Source organism: Nelumbo nucifera, chromosome 3, assembly GCF_055504915.1.
Source record: "Nelumbo nucifera cultivar China Antique chromosome 3, China Antique-T2T, whole genome shotgun sequence".
Lineage (NCBI taxonomy): Eukaryota > Viridiplantae > Streptophyta > Magnoliopsida > Proteales > Nelumbonaceae > Nelumbo > Nelumbo nucifera.
Window position 1 is genome coordinate 21341005 of NC_142651.1, and position 16003 is coordinate 21357007.

The following is a 16003-nucleotide window of genomic DNA, read 5'->3' on the forward strand; positions in this document are numbered from 1 at the left end:
ATTCTTAGTAAAATGGAGTGGTCCCCTAATTATATGAAAGATAATTGAGATAGGAGGAAGGTTATTTGTTTAGGAATACTGTGGTTGGAAGCAAGATGATGTGTTCCCCTATACTATATATAATGCATTCAAATAAGTTTTTGGTGGAAAGGTGAGACTGAACCATATAAAATGCATTGGATAGGATGGAAGAAATTCTGATATATGTCCAAAAAATATGGGGGGATTGGGATTTAGAAGAGCAGATGAATGGAGAGGCTAGAGTAATTAAGGAAAAATACTTGAGAGGAAAGTCAATCTTTAATCTCAAATAGGCTTCATCTAATTCAATATGGTGGGAAGCAGACAGTACAAGTGCTACAAGAGATAAAATAGGGCAATTTGCATGTGTTGGCAAATTAAAGATGAAATGTAGATAGGTGTATAACTGTGACCATTGGGTCCAACACATTTTAATGCTTTATCCAAATAGCAAAATTTAAATCAAGATAGTTGTGGAGAAACAATAAAACCTGCAAATATACTATCAAATCTACTTGTAGAACATTCATGAGCATATATATCTGCCCACTTCTACTAAAAAATCCCATATGACTGCCAATTGTTCTTGTGGAAATATCTATCTGTTCTGTAACAAAACATGCAGGATCTATTTGTTTTGAAGCTAGGGTTTTTTTTTTTTTTTACGTCAGGAAGATAGGATCTATTTGTTTTGAAGCTAAGCTTTTTACCTCGAGAAGATAAGATCTATTTGCTTTGTAATTAACAACATGCAGAATCTTTCAATCAACCACCTATGTTGTACTTGTCACCTTGCAAGAACCATTTGGTTAGCTTTGAATTTGGGTTGAAATTAGTGATGAACAACCCTTTAGTTGAAATAATCAAACAATGACAATAATCTAAGTTGTCAACTTTGATGAAGAAAGAGAGGAGCTATTTAATGGGGCCACTGCATGCAGCTCTTTGTTTCATTTGGGATGGCAAAAACGGTTTTATATATTATCAAAATAAAAATCCAAATCCAAAGCAATTGATTGTAGCAGTTTATGTTTCTCAATGAGAGGCACTCTCTCTTGTTGATCATCAGTCTCCAATATATTAAAATAATCTTACTATGGTAGCAATGTAATATCAATTAATGATTTGGAATTTCAAGTGAAAATATATGTGGATGGGTCCTATGAGCCACATACAAGTTACACTGATACAAGTCTGGTACTAATTTGAGATTGGTTTAGCTGAACGCAATAGCTATTCAGCATGTTGTGGAACCAATCATAATGCTCCACACCAGTTAAAGCTGAATGGTGGGCACTTATAAGGCCTTGGAATTTGCCCAACATAAGAACTTCAAAAAGGTTCTTATTTTGTCTGATGCTGAAGCTGCTATGAAGCAAATAAATCAGACACAATTGAAGAACATGATCTCTTTTTCTGATGTATATAAAATTTTACATGTCAATAGGATAGACAGTGCTACGGCTCATCATTTTGCTTTTTCGACTTGTAAATAGAAGATGGATCTCTATGTCTTGACATTCCCTATCAGCGAATTCTGATAGGGAATTCTTGTAAATACTTTAAAAGAAAAGAAAAATAAAAATATGCATGAATATACTAACACTGTGTTTGGTTTGAAGGGAAAAGTAGGGAAGGGAAAGGAAAGTTAAGGAAATTTTTACAAACCTTGTATGAGTTTCCTCAAACCAAATATAGCTTAAGAAAATTCATATAAATCCCATTAATTAATATGTCAAAAACTAATAAATCCAAGGCTCAAATGATTACTATTGAGATAGGAACACATAAGAGGCGCATATCTTAATACTTTATGTGAAGTTTGAGCTACCGGAATACACTTAGAAGAATTACAATATGCATGTATTCCTCGACAAACTAATATGGATCTCATCAATCTTAATGAACAATTAAGATGGTCTAAAAGTTTATATAACTTCAAATCCATTCTATTCTATTCTATTTCGTGTAGTTTTTTTCTTCTGTATTACATATTAGGCATTAAGGAAATCGGGGGTGGGGTAGAGCAGGGTGCAGTTACATGAGGCCCACAAGCAATGCCATGGCAAGGGATTTCATTAGAGGCTTAGGGCTATAAATGAGTTAGATCTGATCCAAATTAAATTCCTATTTAATTCAATAAGAGCTGGATTCGTATGTATATTAAAGTTAGATGAATTGAACCAAATTGTAAATTTATGATGACGGAAAGACATGTTAGCAGAAAGTCGGAAACACTTATGACCATCAACCGGTATCATAATAATAGTAGCCAATAAGCTAGGTTTTTATCAAGGGGTTTGAAGTTAAAAATAAATAAATAAATATTAAAGTACAGATAATTCTCAATATAGAGAGTAGTGGATAGATTTGTTTATGAGCCGAGCTCGAGCTTAGCTTTTGTCAAAATTTAAATAAAGCTGATTAAAAGCCTGAGCCCGATATAGTGGAGTATCGGCTTTGTAATTGGACTATCTATTAAGGCATTTGTTAGGATAGTGGAGTATTGACTCGTTATCCTTCCACAGATGGGAGAGGGATGTTTTTGCTGCTCTGTGATACCAGCCTGATACGATACCCTCGGCTTTTAAGAATCAGAAGACCCAAGCCTTCGCTCAAGCCACATGGTTCAACTACCTACTTGATAGTGGGCATGCCAACAAGCTCCAACTGCCTCTGCCTGACTGTTTGGTTCAATCAGGAATGGGAATGAGAATTAGAACCAGAAAGAATGGGATTTCATTTTTAAGGGAGGGGCAGGGAATGGTCATTCCCTCAAATGGGGGAATGCCATTCCAGTAGGAATAGAAATGGGATTCCAATTCTGTCCAATTAAATAATTGAAATCGGAATAATCCATCCAATTCTGATTCCAAGTCCAGACCCCTACTCCCATGAACCAAACGGGACCTTAATATGAAATGTATTGTATTTTATCAATTTGGGACTTTATCAGATACTTGTTCAGTGTTCACCCTTGCTGCTGGAGAAATAGGATCATATCAAACCTGATAAAGGTTAGTTTGGATGAGGTTAATAATTATCTCAAATTTTAACGTGTTCAAAAGACAGACTTTTCCTTTTTTTCTTTTCCTTTTATTATAGTAATAGGAAACCTTCAGGCTTCTAAGAATAGGTCGGGGTTTGTGGTAAACCCGCACTGACCCGACCCTATTGGCTTATTGTAGGATCAGCCTTAATTAGGTTTCGGGTAAGATTTAGGTTAAGGTGAACTTGTGCTAAACCCCAAAAAATACTTGTGTATATATAAGTTTGATTTATATATTGGACGGGACAGGTCAGGTCGGGATAGGCCCTCTTCATTTTATTTGGTGTTCGGGTTGGGGTTGGTGTTACTTCAAATTGGGTACGGGTTGAAACAGAACCAGACCGAAGCTAACCCGTTGACAATGACATCCAGAGAGGGGCTTTCCCAAAATTCAAAGCACGGCAAGTGTTAGAAGGATTGAACCGGTGTTTCCATTAATAAAAGTGAAAAAAATATTATTCGTGGACCGGACCAAAATGAAATGACTGGGGGAGGGGCCCTCAAAACATGTTGGGTCTGAAATCTGAAAAAAAATGGCAGACAAAGCATCAAGAGTATTCTTAACTTTTAAAATAGGTTCACTGGTAAACTCACCCAGATAAACCGGTGGACCGTGTAAAGTAAATGTAGAGTAGTAGTCGACAGGAAAAGAAGGTAGTTTAGCACACCACTGCTCCTCCGACCGGCCGGACTGGCTGACCCACCCACCCTACCAATCTGGTTGATCTCTAGATGTAAGTACTTAGTTGTACACCTGGCAAATGGAATCTGCCGACCAATTAATAACGCTTTGGTGATGGGACCCATGAAGGGAATCCAAGTGGGGGGAATAGTATTTGTGCAGTAGTGTACGTAGTGGAAGATTTAGGAATTGGCAAGATATTGAGGGGTGGCCAAATAGCCCAACTTACGTTTGGGAACATCTTCTGGTGCATGAACAGGAAAACCCTTTTGCATGTATGTACTATGGTTGCTTGAGTTGAAGAAAAGTAGTAAAAGTTGAAGCTGAAAATGACTCTCCTTTAGTCGTAAATGTCAGCTGCTTCTGCTTGGACGAGCAAATGGCTTCTTTGAAGTGCTTCGACCTCAGATGCTAGTTGCTAGGATATTGTTTTGGTACAGTACGTGAATCGAGGTGCTAGCTAGTACAGGAACCAGACAAACTTCATACTAGGACACATTTTCCATGAACAACAGCAAAATTTGAGTTGCCAACTTTGGAGAGAGAGAGAGAAATAGATTAAATATCGAATAGGTCCAAATGTCCAAGGGACTGAATCATATTACTGAGTCTCACAGCTGCTAGCTCAAATGGACCTTGTTAATTGTTGCCTCAGAACACAAGTACAAAATGAACTAATTTTATTAGCATCTGCATTGGGACCATTACAGGATGTAGGTCTCAATCTGAGAGCAACTATAAAGGTTGGGATGATATTCTGTCTAGCCCTTTCAATTAAATCCCTACTTAGCCGATATCCATGTAATTGTAGGCTTTGTATACAGCCACTCTCTAGGGTAAGGTCAGTAGTGCGTGGACCCGTGTGAATCCTGCTCTCTCTCTCTCCAGCCCAGATTTTATATTCATTTTTTCTATTCATTCTCTATCCGCCATGAATTGCAGTCATACATTCATCTTTCAATTCATAATAGAGATGTGTGGCTCCAATTCACGGCGGGTAAAGAGTGGATATAATAAAAAATCCTGAGTGCTCCCTCCCCACTCTTTCAAAATCCCTTGTGATGTGAACATGATGTGTACGTAACATGTGATACCAGAAGAAGAAGAAGAAGAAGAAGCATTCTTAAATTTTCAATCAATCATTTTAAAGACATCACTTGGTCTATTTATTTTTTATTGATTCACATTTTATCAAGTGTAATTATCATTAAAGATTTTAACAACTTTAAATGTGTCATTATGATGTATTGCTTTATCACTGGTTCATTTACGTGTAACAATTTCTATAAAATTCATAGAGATTGCTGAGAAAGAAAGAAAAGAAAATTTTATTTAATTTGTCAGTGATGAACCACATGCCACCTTAAGCATTGTCCCACAACTTTATAAATTTCAATAATTTTCTCATAAATCAAATGCACCCTAATACAATTCATTCAGAGTGGAGCTTCATGTTATGAAATCGCCACTAAGAGGAATAGAAAAGACAATTATTATAACTTGTCTGTTTAAAGGCGATTATTATCTCATTGTGTCTTTTGTGAATACATCACGCATGCCTCTACTAAGTACTAGTAAAGAATTAAATAAAATAGATGTTTTGAGGAAAAGGCACCAACCTTTTCTCACTTACTTTTATGATTTGGAAGCAGTACACATGGTTAATGGGTTGGAGCAAAAAAAAAAAAAATCAAGTTTTTGTGCATAAAATTAGGCCTTAAGAACACTTGTTTAGTTCAGACTGATAAGTCCTTTAATTTTCAGCCACACCATATAGAAAATGGTTTAATTAATGGTTCAGTAGTCATGGCTATCCCCTGAGAACTGTTCTTGTTCTGGCATTCGGTCGACATGTTGAAGGTTATTGTCTAAACAACTACAAATGGATGTTGACTCTGAGCATCTGAATGTAAGTAGTTAATTCTGTTTCATCCGATTTAATTATTTTGAGGGGTATGGCTCATCCAGGAATAGTGGAAGCTTGTGCATGTAAGCGTTAATATCAGAACATGCCCTTTATTTCTTTTCTCTGGGTTCATTAGAAGGCCATACTGTTTGCTAAAAAAATCCTCGACATTTTAAACATAGCTCTAGAGTTGATTTTATTCAAACTTAGATATGAATATGATGAATCATGGGGAATGAACACTTAAATGGAGAATGTATACTTAAACCTTGTTTTTTACCCATTAGTGGTCCAGATCCAGTGATCTAAGTTATTCATCGTCATCTAAGCCTTGTCTCAACTATATCAAGTCAACTACATAAATTCTGTTTAATCATTATATTTCATTTAGTGTCATATCCATTATTAAATTATTGATGCTTAATCACTTATTGATGTCTGTTTGGCGTTGATGTAGTTGCTCCAGAAAATGATGATACATCAGCATTATATTGGAAAAAAACGGTGCTCCAGGAAATGTCAATATGTTTGAAACCGTTTTTTTATAAAAAAAAAACGGTATTCCAAGCTATGCCTTGGAAATCGAGAAAGCGTGATTTGGAGAAACATTGAATGTGATATTTAATTTTTCAGATTGGAGCTCGTTGTTGCCAATGAGAACATGATGTGGCAGTGACTAGACCTGTTCATGGGCCGGGTGGCCCGACAGGCCGGCCCGGTCTGACCCCCAAACGGGCTTGAACAGGCTTTTTGGCCCGCGGGCTTAACCTCAGGCCAAAAAGCTCGACTCGCATAAAATTTGAGCCGGGCTCGGGCTTTGCCAAAATAGCTCGGCCCGAGCCCGGCCCGGCCTGACCTATAGTTAAACCTAAGTAAACCCGGCCCGACCTATAGTTAAACCTAAGTAAAAACCCTATGTGATGTCCATTTGAATAAATTTTTTGATTTGAGAATGTTGTTGATTCACTTGTAGGCTCATTGTTCATTTAAATAGGGGAAAAAACATCTAAATTAAAATAAAAAATGTCCATTTGAATAGGGAAAAATTCGAATTTCTTTTATTAGGTCGGGCTTCGGGCTCGGGCTCGGGCTTCAGGCTATTTATCAGAGCCGGGCTCGGGCCCAAGTTGTAGGCCCGTTGGTCGGGCCGAGCTCGGGCCTAACATTTTTCTGTTAATAAAGAGTCAAAGCCCGGCCCGGCCCATAAACAGGTCTAGCAGTGATGTAGGCTTCCTATAAGGGGTACCAGTGCTGAAAATAGATATGGAGCATTGATACCAAACAGAAGGCATTGTTGTTGCTCCAAGAAATGTCCTACCTGGTAGCAACGCTTCCAAACAAAAAAAAAAGCATTGTTTCCTCAGAAAACATAATGGTGCTTCCAACTAACACATCAATAGCACCATTTTCTGTTGTATCTTCAGCATAGATACCAAACATATACTTAATTTAAGTCCTTTTCAGTCTAAAATACACCCTAACATGAAAAATGATGCAACCCTTCTCTTTTATCTAGGTTTAAAACCGGCAGTACAAGACAAGCTCAAATTTGCGGGGCTTAAAACCCTAACCCGTTATATTATTATATAAAAACTTATAAATGCCTAGCAACCTTGATGGTTGAACCATTGACCCATGAGATCCGATAAATGGGTTATTGGGTCTTTGTATTTTTTTCTATTTTCTGAAAATTTTTATATTGAAGGCATTGACCCATTAACCAGTAAGGAAAAAATGGTTCATCCACGCTCACTTAATTGATTTTAATATACAAGTCTAATAGTAAAAACAACCCAAAGGAACCCACTTGGAGTTTTTTACTAAAATACGCACTTATGGTGGGAGACTAGCTAGGAACAATTAATATACAGAAATAATCAAATAATATTAAACAACAAAATAAGAGAAATGTTGTAAGCCATAAAAGAGGGATGGGGTGAGAACTGAGAACTTGTTAGTGCTTGAAGCATAAACGTCAGGACACAGTGGAGATGATGTCATGATAAACCCCACTCTAATTAAGCCCTCTCTCGTTGCTGTGGTGGAAGGGTCATCATCAAATCTTTGAATAACAAAGACAAAAACGAAAAAAGAAAAAACAATAGAAAAGTAATTAAAGATGAAACACAAAAAGGAATGGGGACCAAAGCAACCCATGCGTGTACCAAAAAAGGTCCAAAACTCCTCTCTCTAAACTTCCAAACCAAAGCAAATTGGAACACAGGAAGGAGAGAAAAACATTAACTAGACTGACCCAATAAGGTAAAAGGGAGTCGGTACTAAGGAAAGAAGAAGAAGAAGGGCTGAACAGAAGCGGAGACAATAGAACTGTCATGTGCACTGATTAGCTTTATTCATTTTTTCTATTTAAATAAAAAAAATATGGGTTTGTGGGTGTGTGGTAGCCAATTGGTCACTTGTAAAAGTTTGTGTGCTTTGATCCACAAATCTATGGGCCCAAAACTGTTCTTCACCCCCCATTAACCTAATGGGGCATGGACATGATTGGTTTTTTTCACAGAAGAGCATATATCTATATTGTTCTCCTTAAGAGCTGAATTGTTTGGATTAATCAGACTGAGAATATGAACCACGTTAGAGTTCACAGTTAGAAGCAGGACAGGATATAGAGCAGCTTCTAAACCCGTTTAATTTGATCAATCCCATTCCCATGTTTGTCCCGACCCTCTACAGGGAACGGTCTAAATAGGGAGACTAGACCAGCCCAAAAGAAAAAGAGCATTTGAGTTATGGGTACGGATGAATTTTGACATTTTTTTCCTGCATTTCATAGTTTGGAAAGATCAGCATAGAAGGCATATGCGAGGACTGTGAGACAAAAATTGAAAAGATTTTGACAATGTTTGAGCTTACCTACCCTGTGCCTCAGCTCCTCTCCCCCACAAAAGAAGGGATTAGAAGAAATACGGAAATAGGCTTATCCGAGTGAGGAGACCATTCTCTACTGATGCTAGGGGGACCCATATAAAAAGGAGAAATGAACTTGTCCAATAGTGAATTATTGAATTTTGCTCCATATGTTTGAGTTTCTAAGAATTAACAGATGAATAAAGAGAATAGAACTTAAAATGGGGTGATGGGTATTGATGAATTTGGCTCTTATTTTCGATAAAGGATTCCCTGGAAATTATGCAACTGAAATCGAGGAGCTGTGAGAGAGAGAGGAGTGTGTTCCAAGACACAATGATTACGTGGTTTTGGGGAAGCAGCATGGAAATGGCGAGTGGGGAGGAATGTGGGGGCTTGACCGAGGTAAGAGAAACCTTTTATCATTGTCCGGCTCGGTCTTTGGTCGGTCGACAATCGGTGTGTTGTGTGTTCACTGTGTTGTTGTTGTGTTCCCTTCTCTTCTGCTGCTGCGCCAGCAGTCACAGAGCGTAATTATACACCTTGAACCAATAACAAACATATCTCATGCATTATAATATTCGTATTAACCACAAGAAAACGTATTAAATACAAACTTTTCCCTTTTTATTTTATTAAAAAAAGGGGAGAGAGAACCCAACAGACACAGAGAAAGAGTGCCGTGAGAAGAAAGGAAAGAGACTACTACCATGTAGTAGAGTGTCCATATACATATGGTCGTCATTTAGATAGATTCATCACACTAGACTCGTAGAGAGAGGGAGTGATCAGAGCCCAGAATACAACAGGAAAAGAAACAATCACAAAGAGAAGGAAAAAAGCATAGGCGAGGATGATAAAAAAAGGGTAGCACAAAGGCGTGGCAGAACAACCAAGGAGAAGAGAAAGGATAGAAAGAGTCTCACCTTTGCCTTTTCTTTTTTCTCAATTTCTTCCTTCCACGAGAGAGAGAGAGAGACCACGAACCGTCATCACATTTCAAGCAACATCTGTCTGATCACTTTCTCAATTACCCTTTTCTCTATTCATCCAGTGAGACTAAACCAAGTAATCTCTATTTAACGAGCAAGAGATAAATGTCAAACAAGTGTGAAGTTTGTTCTTGAATTTGAGAGATCTAGTTTTGTTATTGTTTGGGATTGATTAGATACAGATTAAAGAGTAAGTTAGATATGGTTGCGAAGAAAGAAGAAGATCAAGGTGATTGTTCTCAGACTATCCAGAGCATTCAAGGCAAACAAGAACAATTATTTATCCAACACCAACAGCAGCAGCTTCAACAACACCACCAACAGCAATATAGTGATGGCTATGAAGGTGGGGTTGCAGGGAGAGGTGGTGGGTTACTCCTCCCTGAACTCTCTCCGATCATACCGTGGTCTCTCCCTCCCATTCACACATTCAACCCAGTTCATCAGTTTTCAACCAACCCAGTTCGAGACCACGACCCATTTCTTGTTCCTCCTCCACTACCATACGGTGGCTTATTCGGCAGAAGAGCTTCTGCTCTACAGTTTGCTTATGATGGTCCATCATCTGACCATCTCCGACTCATATCAGATCCCCACGGTCCGGTGGTTCAACCTGGCTCCTCTCCTTTTGGCATTCAGGCAGAGTTGGGTAAGATGACAGCTCAGGAGATCATGGACGCCAAAGCGCTTGCAGCCTCTAAGAGCCACAGCGAGGCCGAAAGGAGACGAAGAGAGAGAATTAATAACCATCTTGCTAAACTGCGTAGCTTGCTTCCTAACACGACCAAAGTAAGTAGTTAAAAGAGAAAAAAAAACGAAAACTTTGTTAGTTTCTTCAAGCCTTCATGTCGGATTTTGATTTTTATTTTTGTTGATTTCTTTATCCTTTTGTTAAATTTTATCTTGACACATTTGATCCAGAGATCTCTATATATAGGTCCTCGATCTGCACTATCAGTTTAGTAAGTGCAACTTCTTTCTTTCTCTTCTTATCTTCTTCTCTTCATCCTCTTCTCTTTTCTTTCTTTTTGTTCTCTTTTATAGTTTTATGTATTTATTCCTTTGTATTTTTCTATGGGGTCTTCATTGAAAGCTTTTGTAGTTCCGAGGATTCAAACAAAAAAAAAAATCCAAAAGAAAAATAAATAAGCGTTAAAGTCGCTCAGTTGATGCGATAAAGAGGAACCAGAGATCAGTTAAAAGCTTCCACAGAAATTTCTTGCCGGTGAAGAATGAAACTAAGGAGAGAAAGAGAGAAAGACAAAGAAGCAACCTTGTCAGTCCCAAAGAACGTGCCTTTCGACCCTTAAGTTCTCCTACAAACAATTCCCATTAAAGCTCCATTACAAGAATAAAATAATTCCCAATCCCGTCTCTTCTTTCCATACATCAAAAGCTCCAGAAATAAACAACTAGAACTAGTTGATCCCTCCATCTCTCTGTCTATTTATCTATGTTTTAACTTTGGTTTTTATTAGAATTTGGAGAGAGATAATTCTCTTTATTGATTTGAAAAATATTACAAAGGGGTTATATACAGCAAAATGAAGAAGAAAAAAAAAAGGAAAACTAACTAACAAACTTGTAACTAATCTTGGCTGATGGTAACTAACTTTTGTAAAGTGCAAGTTTATTTAGTCTCTAATAGTTTTGCTCTTGATTATAGACAGACAAGGCTTCATTGCTTGCGGAAGTGATCCAACACGTGAAAGAACTGAAACGTCAGACATCCCAGATTGCAGAAGTGAGTCCAGTCCCAACTGAGGTTGACGAGCTCACGGTCGATGCTTCAGATGAAGATGGAAAGCTCATAATTAAAGCTTCTCTATGTTGTGAGGACAGGTCTGATCTCTTGCCCGAACTTATCAAGACCCTGAAAGCTCTGAGACTTCGAACAGTGAAAGCCGAGATCACCACACTTGGGGGACGCGTGAAGAACGTATTGTTCATCACTGGGGAAGAAGAATCTAAGGACAACGAGCAGCAACAACAACAGCAACAGTATACTATAAGTTCGATCCAAGAAGCACTCAAGGCAGTGATGGAGAGAACCGCTGGTGACGAGTCTGCTTCAGGGTGTATTAAGAGACAAAGGACTAATATCAACATGCTTGAACACAGGTCTCTTTGACTTCTCCTTTAAACGAAAACCTTTTTCTTGCTTTCTTTTTCCTTTTTACTTTGGCTTCTTTTCGAGTGTGTTTATGTATTTCCATCACATACAAAAAGTGAGGAAGAGAGAATGCATGATAGAAGGAAAATGGGTTCTGGTTGGTTTGTCTTCTGGTTCTATATATTAGTATCTGTTTTGGAACATTGGTTTGGACTTGGCCTTGGCCTGTAGAGATAGAAAGAGAGAGAATTTTGGAGAGAGAAAGAGACATGGATTTGGCAGTTGGTATATGCATTACATTACATGCAGTTGGGGTTTTGTTTTTTAGAGGTGGCGGGATGTTCTATCGTCATGCTACGTCCCAATCCCAAGTCGTCAACCCATGTCTTCTTCTCGTACAGAGTTGTCTTCTCATCTTGTGTTGTGTGTGTGTGAGTGAAAACCCTAACAGGGTAAGTAAAAGAGACATGCAAATGAACTGCAAGCTAGCCCAGGATGAGTATGTCGTCTATTGTGTCACGAGAACTACTCAGCTCAGCTGGGAAGGGAATGTACATATTATTGGGCTTTCTTTTCTCATTTTGTATCTTTTTTTTTTTTTCTTATTGGGAGTGTGGGAATATATATTTACTCATTTATAAGGAGAATATTGGTCTGTTGTTTGAATGAATTGCTATGTGTTTCTTTAATTTTTGACAAATCTTATCCTATATCATTGAAATGCCTACAATTAGACATGTTTAGACTTTAGAGGTTCCCAGAGAGTGTGTCTTCTTATTCTTATTGCATTCCTTAGGTTCAAATTCTACATTGTAATCGCAGCTATGTACAACCAATCAAATTCAAATGTGAATCATCATACACACAATGGTGCTGTTTGACAAGTCTTTTTAGGAAGATCTTCTAACAACCTAGATGACCAAAAGATGTAATAAGATTTTGTGGCCTTGTCTTTAAAGAAAGACGGGAAGCTTCATTTAAAGCTACTAGATTTGTGGTCATTTTCAGCTTTCATGCGATTTTTAAGGGCATTGGTCTTTCTAGCTTCCCACCTTTGGCCAAATTTTGGTCTTCCTATCTTCAAAAAGTCCAAAAGACTTGCCAAACACCTCCAAAATTAATAGATTGCATGGGTGCATATAAGTCTGGAAGTTTTTTCATGTTTTAAATCAATGTGTTCAACAAACAAGTTCCCATCTACTACAACCATGGTCGCAGACTCGCAGCTGCCCCTTGTGGCCCTCCAATGAAACATATACACACCAGCAGCATATCAGAATTAAGAAACAGTTTATTTACATAACTGACCTTTCCGTGTTTCATTGGGGATCACAAGAGTGCTGCAATCGTGGTTGCAGAAGATGTGCTCTCTCCATAAACACCATATTCTTGAGAGAAATCTCTTTGCACTTGCAACCCCCTAATGAAATATGTGCACATCAGTTATATATGGCAATAAAAAAAAAAAAAGCAGTTCACATGATATTTTGAAAAAGAAAAGAAAATGCTGCAACTATGGTGCAGCGGTCCAGCGGACTTAAAACTCCATATTCTTGCGTTAGTGTATCATTTGCAAGCCTTATATAGCATTAATTAAACAAGAGTGACAAACCTACTTCAGATGTTTCAGTTTTTATATATATCTTCTAAGCTAAATAGGTCTTCTTAAATTTCATCTCCCAAAGTTTACGACTTTTCATGATTTATAAGGGTTGACAGTTTTGTTTAATGGCAATATTGAAGCACATAGCTCAAGACAGGTGGAGATTGATATTACAGTTTTCTATCTTAATTAATCAACTCATCCCTTTGAAAAGGGCATAGAAATAAGTGGATTGTGTTGCCACTCCTAGGAGTTCAGCTTCCATTAGGACAATACCCATTCGAGCAGCCTTTACAGCCTTGCATTAGGAATATCTCCACACTCATATGTTTTATTTCATAGGAAGATATTCACGATGCAAGGGTGCAAGAGGCTGTTGGGATGGTGTGATGGAGCATGGGCTTGCCCTGATGGAAGCCGATCTCCACTCCTAGCTCTAGGTAGGGATTGCAACATGGATGGGGGGTTAATTGGGTAACAAATCCACAACCTGCCCCAAACAGGATGAATTTGGTATAGAGAAAATCAGGGTAGGGTCTGGTTGGAGGAATTTTCTTATCACTGCAATTTATGCTTTCTGACCTCATATCATCCTCTCTCTCTCTCTCTCTCTCTCCAAAGGTGTGTACAATGGGCCATCCCCAAGTGTATAGATCATTGGCATAGTCACTCTTGATTGGTTATATATGTAGCCCATTATACATGTCTCTGTAATTTATAGTAGCAGACCTGGTGCAACTGGAGGCACTGGCTGCATAAATATGTTATTAAATGGGGGGAGGGAGTAAGCCTAACTAGTGGCAAAGAAGGATAACCACTTGAAAAGAAGCTAAGTGCACAAATGAAACCAATCAAATCATGGCATTAGCATTTGTTTTCCTTGGGTGGTGATTAAGTTCACTATTTGGGCATAACATGGGCCTGGCCCTCCCAAAATTTTATGAGGAAAACAAAAACCAACTATTTGTATTAATTATATCTTTCACAAGTTCTGATTTATATGGCTCAGTTTGAAAAGAATACAAATACAAATATGTACAGTGCAAATACATACAAAATACAATACAAATTAAGTTTTACATTCTACATATTTGTATTTGTATTGTATTTGTCCTCTTTTCAAACTGAGCCTATATAAAAACATATTTCGCAGTACAAGTATGAGGTATATATTGTCACAAAAACATATTGTCTGTATAAGTGTTGCACACTACTTGCACCCTGTATAAAATGCTAGCTCTTAGGATGCAACAGCTATGTAGTCCAAATATGCAACACTTGTAGCCTGGTAGTGTTTTTACAGTATCAGTATCACAAACATGATTTTGTATCAAACAAATTCTCTTATCTGTTCTGCAAGTAATCTCTTTTGCTTTTGATTCTATGTCCTTTATTTTCTTAATTTTTAGTCATTTTTTATATTCTTTCTTTTGAATTTCGATGACATTAACATATAGCATTGATCTTGTTTCTGCCTGTAATAGTTAAGTTAGATATATAGCAATAGTTTTTTTTTTTTTTTGAAATTTTCAACCTTTAGCATAAATGGTCAAAAATTGGTGACTCCTATACCCAACTAAAATCCTTCTCCAGTGGATGCCATTGGAGAGCAGTCCGGCTTCAGTCAGGGCAAAGCCCGTTCCAACAGCCTTTACAGCCTTGCGTTGGAAATATCTCCATAGTTATGTGATTTATTTTATGGGAGATATTCCCAATGCAAGGTTGCAAGGGGCTGCTCGAAGGGTGTGAGCACCAATTTGCCCTCAAAAAAGCCAAACTCATTGGAGGGACCAGCTTTCATGGTTTAATGCAACATAAGCATGCTCATAATGATCGGTGAGAGTTGCCCTTATAATGAATTAAATTAAATATAATAATAATAACTGATAGCATCAAATCTACATAAAAGAAACAAAATCATGCTCATGGTCAAGCATTATATACACACCATATCTTAAATGAAGAAAAATAAACCCAATATATGGATTGAAACTTGAAAGCAAATTAATAAATCAAAACCATATAATAATGGGTTAATAAGCATTACTATAGCTATCATGTTGAAGAATGAAGATGGGCAAAGCAAGGATATCTGGTTTCTTATAACTCAACTACACTATTGATAACTGTCTCTGTGAAGCTCCCCAACTTTCTATTTATTTACTTATTTACTTTCTCCTGTACAAGCGTGAACTCAAACTATATATCCGGAGGTTTGTTCTCCTTCCCATCAATGACACCATTTATATGGAAGCCTTATTTCAAGCGAAAAGCCTCGATAAAGAAGGGATTGGTTAATTAGGCCATTGTAACAATGACTTTTAAGCTGAACCTTGAGCCATGAATACAAGTCTGGAGCAGAGCTATCAATAGGCTGGGTCTGGTTTGGACAAGGGTACTAGACCCAATCCCGACCTGATAATTAGTAAATGTGCAGAATTAGTTTCAAACCAAACCTTAATGGGATCTATAATTGGCACTATCTGATCTGACCCGATAACATCATATTATAATTGGCAGTTATACTTTTAACCAGTTACTTGGTAAGAACATACTTATTTGCTAATAGGTCAGGTAATTCGTTCCATTTCATCCTAAAATCGTTTTTTAACCAAAAACCGTTGATTTAATCAACAATCTTAATTGAATCGATTCATGTCTTTTGGGTCCTGACCCATTGACAAGCTGGTCTAAAGAAGGGAATATGTGGACTCATTTAGGAAATTTTAAATAAAATAAATATTCTTGGGTTGATTGGAGTTCTTCTCT

At 37.6% G+C, this 16003-nt stretch overlaps 1 protein-coding gene across 1 annotated transcript; it reads left to right on the plus strand.

Moving 5' to 3' along the window:
* Positions 1–9472: 9472 nt before the first annotated feature.
* On the plus strand, positions 9473–12332 carry LOC104601203 (transcription factor bHLH30-like). The gene is made up of 2 exons (XM_010264465.3): positions 9473–10307; positions 11185–12332. Exons 1-2 carry the CDS (start codon positions 9720–9722, stop codon positions 11647–11649), a joined length of 1053 nt encoding a protein of 350 aa, XP_010262767.1. The 5' UTR covers positions 9473–9719; the 3' UTR covers positions 11650–12332.
* Positions 12333–16003: the final 3671 nt, after the last annotated feature.

Bases quoted from the DNA above. Each gene is read 5' to 3' on its own strand.
- LOC104601203 (XM_010264465.3), top strand. From the start codon at position 9,720: ATGGTTGCGAAGAAAGAAGAAGATCAAGGTGATTGTTCTCAGACTATC. The intron at 10,308-11,184 runs GTAAGTAGTTAA...TCTTGATTATAG, and splicing joins TGCTTCCTAACACGACCAAA to ACAGACAAGGCTTCATTGCT.